Source organism: Xenopus tropicalis, chromosome 4 (assembly GCF_000004195.4).
Source record: "Xenopus tropicalis strain Nigerian chromosome 4, UCB_Xtro_10.0, whole genome shotgun sequence".
NCBI classification, from domain to species: Eukaryota; Metazoa; Chordata; class Amphibia; order Anura; family Pipidae; genus Xenopus; species Xenopus tropicalis.
This window is the reverse complement of record NC_030680.2, coordinates 35374510-35388249: the sequence shown is the minus strand read 5'-3', so window position 1 is coordinate 35388249 and position 13740 is coordinate 35374510. Positions and strand designations below refer to the sequence as shown.

At 40.9% G+C, this 13740-nt stretch overlaps 1 protein-coding gene across 2 annotated transcripts in view; it reads left to right on the top strand.

Annotated features, from left to right (window-relative positions):
- Window positions 1–13740, top strand: part of plcb3 (phospholipase C beta 3) — an 80582-nt gene that overhangs the window by 31342 nt on the left and 35500 nt on the right. For both annotated transcript variants that reach the window (XM_002940224.5, XM_031900645.1), the window contains exons 2-3: window positions 1733–1810; window positions 12982–13050. In XM_002940224.5, coding sequence (XP_002940270.2) covers window positions 1733–1810; window positions 12982–13050 — 147 coding nt within the window. The remainder of the gene's footprint in view (window positions 1–1732; window positions 1811–12981; window positions 13051–13740) is intronic.

The window sequence follows — 13740 nt, the reverse complement described above, 5'->3', positions numbered from 1 at the left end:
AATATAGGCCTCATTTTATTTATACTGTGAGATTATGGATTTTGGTTTTTATCCTTATGAGAAATATTAGTCTCTATTGGGTAACTGCTCGTCTGAGACAGAAGGCAGTCTGATAGGAAGGAAGTTTGGGCAGGTTCTTCTGTACCGGGTTTTAAAAAGAGATATGGCATGAGAGACTGCAGGTAAGTAAACAATATTTACAGTTACTTTATTTCAGTTTATAGATTTTGGAGGGAGGGGCAGGTTAAAACCCTGTAGATCTGTATAAGCAAAACAATTAGGGAAATTGTATAGCTTATGTGGTCATATACTTGCCAATCCTCCATGGTGTCTCACCAGTTAGTTCGCAGTCCAACTGAACGGATAATGCATGCTGTAACTGGCCACCTTTGTTCATGCTGACAACCCAAATGATTGGAACCGAATGTAGTTAAGTATAGCCGTGGCCACCATTCACTTCTGCTGGGGCAGCATCTGCCAACATGGGACTTCAGCAAATGACATTTTCACTTAGGAAAGAACATTTGTGATTCAACAGAATTGCAAGATGCTCTTTCTAAAGAGTTTGCTGATCTTGCATGCATCCCCAGGCTATGATCAAGATCAGCCGAACTGTCCTAACAAATCTCGACACGTATGGCCATTTTTAGACTATAATAATAGGTCTGAAAGTGATTGTGCCTTTTGTGGTTGTGATTTTGTAAATTACCATTGTTGATTCATTTAGTTATTATTGCCCACAGTATAACCTTCTTCCAGTCAAAGTCTTATTGTAATGACATTTTGTTGATTTCATAGATAAAGGCACAGTTACAGCATACCCCCCAACTGTCCCGACAGCTCAGCATGCAGTCCCAAATTCTTACTGAAAAGTCCCTCATTTCTCTTTGATGTCCTGCACTGAACGCTAAAAAAGATGCAACGTTTCTCAAACTTAATTAAATGAGTAGCTTTTGGCAGAGAGCCCAGAAAACTTAACAGGCAACACCTGCACTGAGATACAATTATGACTAATAATTAGGGGAAGTGAGACTTGCAGTTTAAAGGGCAATGTCACCCTTTTTTTTTTTTTTTTTAATTTAGCAAAACTGAAATAACACATAAAACAAGACCCCTAAACCCCCAGAAATGTGTTCAAACTTTAAATAACCTACCAAATCTTGTAAAATAGGAGTGGTATTTAGGAGGTGCGGTCTCAAAAATGGGCATGGTCAAAAACATTTCTCCGTGCTACACGCAGCATTTCTTTTTGTCCCTCTTTACATTTTTGGGATATATGTTACAGCACCTTTTTAGTCTCTATATGTGTTATGTAATAAAAAGTGCAAAGTTTGCTATGGATCTAGTAGCCTCTCGAATTATGTGTTTTTTGCACAGTGGTCCTTGTCCAATTATGGATTATGTGTTGCCCTTGTCACACAACTGTGAATGTGATGAAATAGCAGCTTTCTTGTCTCACTGCCCTTTTTAAAAACAGTACAACCTGGCAAAAATAAATGAATGTTTTCTCTTCCACTCTCCTATCCTACATTATTGTTGCCTAAATCTCTGCTGTGTGTCTAGTTTTAGAGGCTGAGTTCTGTTTGTCTTACTGAAGTTTATTTGAAATTGTAAGCTCCTTTGTGCAGGGATTTCAGTAGTGATCTTGTTGTAGCTTATCATGTCCATTAGGAATATAAACAAATATAATCTTGCTTTCCGTGACACTAACCGCTGCAATATTTTCTTCTAGGAGCCCAGCAGCAAATCCCTGGTTACTCTGCGTGTGGATGCAATGGGGTTTTATCTTTACTGGACCTGTCCAAATATGGTGAGTATGGAAAATAAACAAAAGCGAGGGAACTGCCAAAGTATATCACAGAGCAAAAGAGTTTGAAAAGAAAAGTCACTGATGGAAAATGTGTCGGTCTGTTAGGGGCGAACCATTTCCTGATACTGTTAATTATTTTTTGTATTTTTTTGTATGCCCAGTCATTGGTTGAATGTTCTTTCACCCACATTCACACAACCGAGTCCAGCACTCCAATCAACTTTCAGGGTTATTCTCCTTCTTTTTAATAATAAATGGTTAAATATTAGAGGAAATGCATACTGTGCAAATAGAGCTGGTGTACACAGAGTTTTGGGAGCTGCTGCTTCCCATCCAATTTTATGCACAGGTTCACAACTTTGCTTAAAAGGGAACTCTGGCTTCCAAACAAAAATTTGTTAAAGAGCTCCACACAACACAGAAACCATAACATTATGTTTGCTTTTCAAAAAGTTGGCCACGCATGGCAGAATTTGAGCATTTATGCCAACTTTGTGGGGAAGAGGGACACCTGTGACACTGGACTGTTTTTTTAAGATGTGACTTTAAATGCCAAATGCAGCCCATGTCTCTTGTCATTGACTTCAGCAGCATCTTTCTGTTAATGTGCAAGGAGGGTGGATTTTGACCTGAAAATGCACTTTTGACAAGCGGATAACATTGAGGTCTGTGGCATGATTCATGGGAGGTATTTGGAAATTTCCTGACAGTGCAGAAAGTGTTAAAGATGTTTATGGATAAAGCCCCAAGTCTTAACATTAGCCTGTCTTTGCAACTAAACTGTAGTTACTCTGTTTAAATGGGGATTTCCTTTCCAGTCATCAAATATGGGGGTTGTTCATGAAATCCCATTTGGAATGTGAATTGTTGTATTAGCATATCCATAAAATTAGATCTATTCGAGAAAGCTTAAAGGGATACTGTCATGATTTTTATGGTGTACTTTTAAAAGTAGCTGCTGCTGCTAGTAGCTAGGGTTGCCGTCTGGCCAGTATTTTACTTTAAAGGGGAACTTTAAAGCTGCGGGGGGGGGGGTTGAGGTTAGGGGATGCACCCCCCAGTCCAACCCTGCGCGTCACTACGATTTCCAAAAGTTGCCTTTCAAGAAAACTTTGGGCGACTTTGCCTGCGGTAAGAAGATTTTATCGTGAGGGAACTAGTCTCCCCGTGTGCCACGGCCATAAGGAGACACATTGGCCCAGGACAGCATCAGTGTGCCATTGCAGTTCTTACCCGAAAGGAATTTCCAAACTGACAGACATTTGCCCTATTTGCAACCAGATATTGATCTTGCAGCCCTTAGCATACACCAGTGCACAAGCAAATAAGTTACCAACTCGATCTGGATGTTAAGCATCTATGTAGTGGATGAGGGCAGGTGGAATAGAAATGACTGTATACAGCACTGTATGTTGGTCCAGTTGTGCACTGGGCATGACCCTCCGCAGCCCAATCGGCATACTGCATATGTGCCCAACACTACAATTCAGAAAACCCCCCCCAGTTATTTTTTTGTTTGCTAATTTTATTTTACCATATAGGCACCCTAGGGCTGCCCCAATAAAGCTGCCACTCATAGGCATGGCCCCTTGGGTGACTATATGGTAAATATAGCCCTGCTTGTATATGGGAAGTGAGGTGAAATGAAAAACATTAATATAAAGTGAAAGTGGAACAGAAATAAAAGTGGATCTATTTTGAGGAACATAAAACAAACGACTGTCTGACTTTGGTACTTCAATAAACTGATCTTTTTTTTGAGAATTCTGCCTGGAGATATGCTTACTGATTGCCTGCTCTCCAAAAAACAGTTATATGCAGTCCCCTAGCTGAAGGGCAGTGCACCTTTTGGAAAAGTATAGAGGGACGTAGAAAAGAAGTATTGTGGTCAAGTAGTATATCAGAAATGTTATTAGCCCTTGTAGCACTAGTATATTCCATAGCAATACAGAGATGTTTTACTTTCAGTCCCACCCTACACTTACATATATACTAGGGTATGTGTCATCAAGAGCCAGCTACATTGTCTACATCGGGGGGTGGCTTGGAAACTCACATAGACACACTGAACCTAGGACCCCAATCACCAATCTTTATAGGGGCAGATGAGCAGAAGGGAATGGAAGTGAAGTGTTACTGTGAAAATTATTAGAAAGGCTGAAGTAATTATATGTGGTGTGTGGGAATGAACCAGAATTGTATGCTCAGATGTATAGACAAGACTGTGGCTTAATGGTTAGCACTTGTTCCTTGCAGCTCTGGGTCCTGGGTTTGATTGGGTGGGTTTCTTCATGGGTATTCAGATATCCTTCTGTGCTGCAGAGGCATCTGTTACTAGGTGTGTAGGCACCAATTTAAAACATACATACCGTATACACTCGAGTATAAGCCGATCCGAATCTAAGGCGAGGTAGCTAATTTTACCTAAGAAAACTGAAAAAACTTATTGACTCGAGTATAAGCCTAGGGTAGGAAATGCAGCAGCTACTCCTAAGTTTCAATAATCAAAATAAATACCAATAAAATAACATTAATTGAGGCATCAGTGGGGTATTTGTTTTTAAATATTTATTTTAAAGAAAAACCGTAAACTAGCTCTGCAAGTGGAGAAGAGGGTCAACATAAACAATATGTGTACTACCCCATGCTCATTGTGCATTAGCAAACTGGCAGCAGACCTGGTCCCGGAGGACACGTAAGGGGAAATAAGTATTGTGACTGGGAGCGAGCCAGGGCACTTGAGGGTCTGGTTGTGGGTGGCCTAATTTGCACACAAAGAACAGAAGGTGCTAGTCTGGAGGGACCCATGGCACCCGACTTGAGTCTAAGTGGAGGGTGACTTTTTCAGCACAACTAGGCTTATACTCGAGTATATACAGTACATCTCACCGTGTATGTATAACAATTCAGCATTGAAGTCCTTAGTATTGCAGTCTCATCTCTATCTTCACTCTGTAGTGGTCGTTTACCCCAAGTGTAGTGAGCAGAGTGCAGTTGCCATGTTTATTACCCACATTAATTTTAATTTCAGTGTCATCACAGTCACTAGTTGGAATGTACGGTAGTTAAGGCCATCGCTTCAAAACTGTGCACAATATGTAAGACCAGAATAGAACAGACATTTATGGTGGTCATTGACTGAAACAAACAAAAAAGTCAATGTTGAATACAGACAGGGGAAGCAAACGTACTAGAGAAAATAGGGTGAGGCGGAATTGAGGAAAAGGGAAGCCCTCTAAATTAGTACTAGAGAAAATAGGACGAGGTAGAATTGAGGAAAAGAGAAGCTCTCTAAAATGAGTACTAGAGAAAATAGAAGCAAACGTATGATTTGTGTGAGAACTGTGAGGGAATAGAAAATAGGTATGGAGTGAAACATAATAATAGTAATAGGTATGGAGTGAAACCTAACAATAACAGAGATAAAATGTATATAGTGGGGTGGAGCAGAAATGAGAGGTCAGTGAAATTGATGGAAGATAAACATAAATGGATGGATGGGACAGAGTAAATATATAGAGAAAGGATGAGATACATAAGTGGCAGAGAAAAGTCTGCATTTACACCATCCTTTCACTGTTTTCTCCTGCTCATTCTTTCTCTTATCTTGTAACTGTTCCAAAAATTCTTGGTTATCTTGTGCTTGCAGCTGTGATCACACCCTATCCTTTCTGTGTCAGAAACGTTTCTCCCTGCATTCTCACAGCATGTGCTCTTATACAGGCTCTGGAAATGAGCTTTGTTAGCATGGCACAGTAAATTTGAGTTGCTCTACTGTGTATGGTAAATGATAGGGGATTGATAAGAATTGTCAGACTTAGGGCTCTGGCACACGGGGGAGATTAGTCGCCCGCGATAAAACTCCCTGTTCGCGGGCGACTAATCTCCCCGAGTTGCCTACCCCTGCCATCCCACCGGCGAACATGTAAGTCGCCGGCGGGATGGCAGAAATCGGAAATCGCCGAAAAGACTCGCGAGTCTTAAGCTAGGCATATACTGTATATGTAAAGATACTTCTCCAATATTGGAGATATGATCCAAGTAATTGATTGGATAAAAGTGAAGGTGTGCAGGCCATCGGGGCAAGGACCCCATCAATGAGCTGATGCGGCCCTTTTCCTGCCTAGATTTTTAAACCTGCCCAATTGTCATCTTGCCGATTTACAGTCTAATATCGGTCAGACAGGCCCATTGGAGGGCCCTATGCATTAGCAAATAAGCTGGCAACTTTGTCTAAAGGTGGCCATACACGTGGCGATCTGACGATGTTTCGTACGACCATCGGTCGCACAAAACATCGTAAGATCCGCCACACACCATTCAGGGCTGAATCGGCAGGTAAGGAGGTAGAAACAATAGGATTTCTACCTCCTTCTGCCGATTCAGATCTGAAGGGAGAATTTTGGTCAGGCGCCTTCTATGGCGCCCGATCAAAATTTTCCAACTGGTCCGATCGGTGAGTCGGCCGATATCTGCAGCTTCCTGCGATATCGGTCGACTCACCGACATACCATTCACGCACTGATTATCGTACGAAACGAGGTTTTGTACGATAATATCGGTGCGTGTATGGCCACCTTTAATCATGCTGAATTGCAGATTAAATCTGCCCTTGTATGGTTGCCTTAAAAGATAAGTACCTTAAAGGATACGTAAAATAACATAAAATTGCTTGGGGTCCTTTTCTGAACTTTTTTCCAATTTACATTCATTGTATATTTTGTTCAGTTTCAACGCTACTAAAGTTTCTTTTAACTGCTAATTAGAGGTATAGGATCCCTTATCCGGAAACCCGTTAACCAGAAAGTTTCAAATTACGGAAAGCCCATCTCCCATAGACTTCATTATAAGCAAATAATTCTAATTTTTAAAAATGACTACCCTTTTCTCTGTAATAATAAAACAGTACCTTGTACTTGATCCCAACTTATTGGGGGCAGAACAATCCTATTGGGTTTATTCAATATTTCATTGAAATTTTAGCAGACTTAAGTTATGGAGATCCACATTAAGTAAAGATCCCTTATCTGGAAAAACCCCAAGCATTCTGGATAACAGGTCCCATACCTGTATAGTAAATTCTGTAACAGTGCCAAGAGATATACCTTCTGAAGGAAAACAGAGAAGTGTTCTTATGTTGCTCTACTCAGGAAAGAGATCAGAAGCCTCAGATGCCTCTTTCCATCTTTTCATGAGTAGAGCAATATTAGAACACCTGCCTGCACTTAAAGCAAGGAGAACATTTTCTTGGAATCAGCCTAGTGTGCCATTAGCTGTAGATTAATCATTGGTGCTTTTGTACTTTTGGTCCTAGTGCATAAGGAAACACCATTATGAATCGAGTGAGTGCTAGAGTAAACCTCTGTGTGCATGGACTTGGTGCCTGAGTATCATACTGGTGTCTATGGACCTGGAGCTAGGATGAAACATTGGTGTGTATGGACTTATGGCTTGGATAAAATAATGGTGTTTATGGTATCTAATAGTAGTAAGTCTAAAGTAACAATGTTTCATTGCACCACTCAGTCGAGCAGCTAATTTAATTAAGCAGAGTACAGCAGTAGAAATTCCCCAACATCTGTAAAAGCACTTGTTTGTATGGACTGGGCACTGGGTATGTAGGCACTTGTTTGTATGGACTCGGCACTGGGTATGTAGGCACTTGTTTTATGGACTGGGCACTGGGTATGTAGGCACTTGTTTGTATGGACTGGGCACTGGGTATGTAGGCACTTGTTAATATGGTGTGGGTAGAACAACGGAGGTGTCTGGCTTGGCTTTGTAAAACACCTGTATATCTGGATATTGCGCTTGGCCAAAGCACAAGCCTGTGTATCAACATGGTACTGGGGCAAAAGACTATGGGGCTGATTCACTAAAGGTTGATAAAACAAACGCTATTTATAGCATGTGTTAAAAATTTTATTGCTTCTTATTTTTTGCGACTTAACGCTCGATTCACTAAAAGGACACGTGTCATAATTAAGACGCAATGTTCTTTGCGTTATTTAACTCGCGATGAGTGTTTTCCTTGCATTATTTCCCACTGCGCACGATATATTTCTCTGTGTGCTATATTAGTGCACAATATTACGCATGTAACCATTACTTTCGGAAAACTACTGCTCTGAAAATCACCATTTCCCTGAAAACTGGAGGATGCATCACTCTCGGGCTAACACATACTTGAATAAATCCCACTACAAACTTCTTGTTGTGTTGCAAAAGCTCAAGAACCACAATTTTCATTAAATAACGCCTGCCCCAAGTAGGTGTTAATTTTCGCACAGTCTAATGCGATATTTAGCGCGTTTAACGCTTCATATGTGTTTGTGAATCATGCGTTAGTATTATTTCTATGGAAGAATTACCGCAATGCATGGTAAATAACGCAAAAAACATGCGATAAGCATTATCGGCCTTTAGTGAATCGGCCCCTATATGGGCCCAATTCATTAGGAGGACCACATGTTATTTTCTGAATGCTACAGCTTTGTCCATATGTGCTAAAGTCAGTGCTTAACCTTTAACCACAGAGATGCACATTACCAGCTATATTATCAATTAACCTTTATGATCGAACAGCCATAGCTATAAACACACACCCACACTTTAGTCTTTGTGTCTGTGGTCAGGAAATTATATTTTGATATATATGATTGTTGACTCCATTAGCACAGGCACTGATATGGTTTGTTAAGCTGGCCATATACGCCCCGATAATATAGTTTGAAACCTTGTTTCGTACGATATTCGGTGCGTGTATGGCAACTCGGCGAGGTGACCAATATCGCAGAAGGCTGCAGATATCGGATGACTCGCCGATCGTGCAGGTTAAAAGATTTTAAACTGGCTCTGGAAATCAAGGAACGTGCTACTGCTGCAGAAATAGGCCTAAACCTTCCTGGCCTAAGAGGAAATTAGGCAGGATGTTTTAGCTCACAGAGTTTAAAGGAGAAGGAAAGTCTAAGTCACTTGGGGGTGCCAAAATGTTAGGCACCCTCAAGTGACTTAAATCGCTTACCTTTTACCATGGGCTGGTGCCCCTGTACGGAGAGAACAGCACCAGCCTGGGGTAGCAGCGATCGCTTCCTTGTTCGCTGCGCGCGCATGCGCAGTAGAGTGAAAACCCGAACTTTGAACAGAAAAGTCAGCATTTCACTCTACTGCGCATGCGCCTGTCCCGGACATTTGCCAGCAGCGTGAATAGGGAAGAAGGAAGCGCTCGCTACAGGTATCCCGGGCTGGTGCTGTTTTCTCCTAACAGGGGCACCAGCCCGGGGTACAAGGTAAGTGATATAAGTCACTTGGGGGTGCCTAACATTTTGGCACCCCCAAGTGACTTAGACTTTCCTTGTCCTTTAAATTAACTTTTAGTTATAGCATAGCCAATAACTTCAGTTACTTTTTGTTCAAGATCTCTCAAGTTTGGAATTTTACTTGCTATCTGGTTACTAGGGTCTTGTTTACTTTAGCAACCAGGCAGTGGTTTGAATGAGAGACTGGAATATGAATAGGAGAGTGGCTGAATAGAAAAATAAGAATTAAAAAGTAATCATAACGCAATAATTCGATGGTAAGCTCACAGAGCAATAGTTTTCGTGGCTGTCAGTGTGACTCCTATTTGATTGCACAAAAATCTTTAAAAAATAAATAATGAAGACCAGTTACAAAGTCGCTAGAAATAGCAACTTTCTATGCACATTCTGTGTGCTAGAAGTTATTTATTGGTGCAGCACCCCATAAAATATTATATACCGTTATCTTCCCTGGCTATACACGGCCCTGCCAACTTGGTCCCTCCAGACTTCATACGTGACCTTAAGGATAGTGTATTTGTAGGTGCAGGGTTAACAGATACAAACTTATTTACATGTGTGTATGTGTGTACTGTTTCATTATGCTTTAAATCCAACCATGATTTTGCCCTTTTCTGTCTCACTTATTTTTTCTCACGCATCTGGATTTCTGTACCCCTCCTCCACATCTGGATACCGGATGGCCACTCTTACCCCCCCTTACATTTCCCACGCTCCCCTAAACTCCTCCTCTCTTTACCTTTACTCTCCCATACTATACTGCTCTCTCTTTACCATCAGGCCTCCTACCCTTTAACCTTTCCCACAAATTCCCTCCTTTCGTCTTGTCTCTCACATCCATCTCTTCTCCTGGTTTTTCTTCTTCCTTCTCTTTGCTCTCTTCATGCCTCTTTATATTCTCCTCTGCCCCTATGCAGGCCTGCCCTTTCTTTATTTCTTTCCTATTCACTCTCTACTTCCTTTTTCTCCCACACATCCCTACTCTTCCTTCTCCCTCTCCCTCCCTCTATCTCTCTCTCTTAAGATTAAGGGCTCAGGGGAAGTTGGAGCGGAGGGGGTGAGGGGTGGGGGGAAACAAGTGTTTACATTTTTTTATATTCACTCTGTTCTCCCCTTGCTCTGTGTGTGTGTCTGTACAGTTGTGCAGTTAATTGCACACATATTCACTCCTTGTAAACACAAATATTAGCCTAGATGAACCAATTCACTTATGAGGGACACGTATGAAAAGGCAGCAAATGAGTACAAACAAATATATATTATTCCTTGTTTTTATTTCAGCAAACTCAAATATTCTGAGTGAAAGGCATGAAAGTACTTGTGCACAATCTAGATTGTAAGCTCTACGGGGCAGGGACCTCCATCCTCTTGTGTCTTTGACTCTTAACTTATTGCAGCTGTATCTTGTATTTATTTGTATTTATTGTGATAATTTGTATTTATCTATTATTATCTTTAACCCCCTGTTTGTATTAATGTATTCTACTGTACGCTGCGTATGTAAGTAGCGCTTCATAAATAAATCAAAAACCTACACAAAGCCAGCAAATGAGTACAAACAAATAAATATAATTTTCCTTGTTCTTATTTCTCCAAACAAATATTCTGAGTGAAAGGCATGAAAGTACTTGTGCACAATTACACACTTACAGGTGGCCTGATCTTTGTGCCTCATTTAATGTGTACTCCAAATGTTTCCTTGAATGGGCTGATTATGTCATAGATGACATTTTTCTGAGCCAGGTTTTATTAAAGGAGACATATCATATAAAAATTAAGAATGTACCAGTGAATTATACTCCTCTAAATAAAGAAGGATTATGCTTAAAAAAGTGTTTCGGACTGATTTATTGAGAAATTCCATCAAAACTCCACTAGTTCCGCCCATCTGTTCCACTTCCTGCTGGCTGAATTCTCTGGATGGGATCCGCCGACACTCAGTACACTGCACAATGGGATAGGAGCCAATCAGCAGCTAGGCTGACCTGATAGGGAACTGAAGCATGTCTTTGATTGTGTGTGCAAGGCTGTGATTGGCTATGCCCCTCCTGATGTGCTTCTGGCAGGGACTGTTAGGACGCCCACCCTTGATTTGAAACAAGGACCGAGAACTGAATCTATAGGGAGTTTCAATATTGGGGCCATTTTTACAGATAGGATTCATTTTTAGCCCAAAGTGAAACCAGCACCATATTTCCTACAAAATTAGGGTTTTTTCCATTTATCCAATATGCCTCCTTTAAAAGTAGGGTGCAAACAGTGAAATCTCTGGAGCCCTAGGGATTTGCTTAGTGCTATCAACATACTTTGAAGGGCCACAGCTATTGGTGGCCATACACATTACAATTACGATTTTTCTGGCGACCTGCCATTCCCCATGCATCATTAGTGATGAAATACATTTTTTCATGTGATTTATTAAGCAGATAAAACAGTCATAGAACTTCCTGCTGTTTCTTGTGTAGTAAATGTTGCTTCATTCTCCATGTGGCTGTAGGCAGATGCAAGTGCAATTATGTGAAATGGCTTAGCAGGGGAAAGCACAGGATTTCAGAGGGGCACTTTCATCTTTATGTTTCACCTAAATCATCATCATCTTTATCATAGTGTTGCTACCCAGCCGGTAAAAGACCAGCCAGGGCCAGTATTATAAATTTGTCGGCAATATAATTGCCAGTAAATTTATAATCCCTGGTTGTTCAGCCTGCAGCCTGCCACTTATCCACCCCAATTCTGCCCCCCACTCCCTCTCCATCTTGCCCAATACCTCTTTTGCTCTGCCTTCTTGCTGATTCTCCTTTGCCCAATGGTGTAGCCATAGGCTGGCTCATTTTGTGTCTTAGGCCTGCCCCCTGCCTCCACATCATCAACTGGTAAGAGGGCCCACGAAAATGTTGCAACCTTACATCATCATCATCATTTTCTATGGCAAAGCAAAGTCTACAAATCATAATGCCCCACAAATGGCAGAAAGTCTGTGCCTTTTTTCTTGTATGCATGCCCCGCTCTTGGTTGTAAAGGATAAGGTCGGATAGAACTTTGCCCCTGCTCTGTAGTGATACACTAAATTCAGTTTTTGTTTTAATAACCAATCCCAGTACATTTTGGAATTCATGTTCAGCTGGTAGTTTTGGGCCCAGACTCTTAGGTTATTGGCACAAGAGCCATTTCTAGGCCACATTTTTTAAAATGCAGTATGGCAGCATTAACGATTATCATGACCGACCATAAATACGCTTGTGCCTGTTCTCTTGACACTTTTGTTGGATCTCAGGTAAGTGTACCAGCTGCTATGCATATCCTATTGTTCTCAATGAATATGCACTGGTATACTGGGGTACTGGCTCTTATATGCCACTCACTGTTGGTTTCTGTTGGATGTTGCTTTCTATACTCCTGGTAAGTTTACCATGGCACATATTAGGAGCATTCTTACTCTGAATGTGAATGCATTACTGAGTATTTAGCGCTGCATAAATTGTTATTAAAAGCACAATATCACCTATATAAGGTCACTAAGTAGTTATTACTGAGTAACCTTTGTTAAAGGAACAATACCACCTTGATAAAAAAAGAGTCTGATTAGACATTACATAATTTTTAAGGCTGCAGCAAAAGTTGTAAATGCAAATATTGCAGTAACGTTGCGTTTGTGGTTTATTTTTATTTGGCTGAATACAGAATGTAGAAAAAAAGTGGGAAATACTGAATCAAATACCAATATGTGTATGGAAATTTGAGGACATTTCAAAATTTCAGCATTTGACAGCAGAATGATTACTTGCCATTGCTGCAGTTTGCCAGTATCACAGAATTTTTTGTTAATTCCAACCTTTTTCATTTCTTCCGCAGGAGGTTGATATTTTGGATATCAGCTTGATAAGGGACACCCGGATAGGAAAATATGCTAAAATTCCAAAGGTAAGGAAAATGTAGAAAGGGATTGGAATTTATAATAAGTGTGGAAAATGAGTGGTCTTTATGGAGGATTTAAGGGCTACATGGCAGGAATTGAATCAGAGCTTTCCATATTAAGGGGAAAACCATATACATTACCAACAATGTTCAGTTTAATTAGCAGGCCAGTCACTGTAAGGAGCTTCACAAACTCTTTTTGAGCTTTCAACAAGTAAAGGTGGCCATGCATTGGCAGATTTCAGCTGCTGGCATGGGCAGAATTCAGCTGCTGATTTGGGCCCTTCAGACTGATTTGGCAGCTTATCTGCCCATGTATGGGCCCCCCCAACAGGCCTACCTGACCGATATCTCACCTAAAATTGGCCAGATCTTGATCAAGCAGGTTTGATTTTCCCATCGGATTGGGGACCACACCTGGTTTGGTCCCCGGTCTGACAGCCCATATACCTGCTGGCTTAATTTGACTGAATATATTCAAATTAGCCTGATATTGGACGAAGATACGCTTGTTTTGAAACCTCGCCAAATAAGTGGATCCTAACCTGTAGTTAAGAGGAACTACACTGGAAAATCTGTTTGACATTTGGCCCTCATTGGCATGTGTAAACTTGACTGAACATGCCCAGATTTGGTAAGGAAGTTTGGGCGGTTTCTACTATATTTCTTGAGCATCTGGGCAAATATGGCTAATTG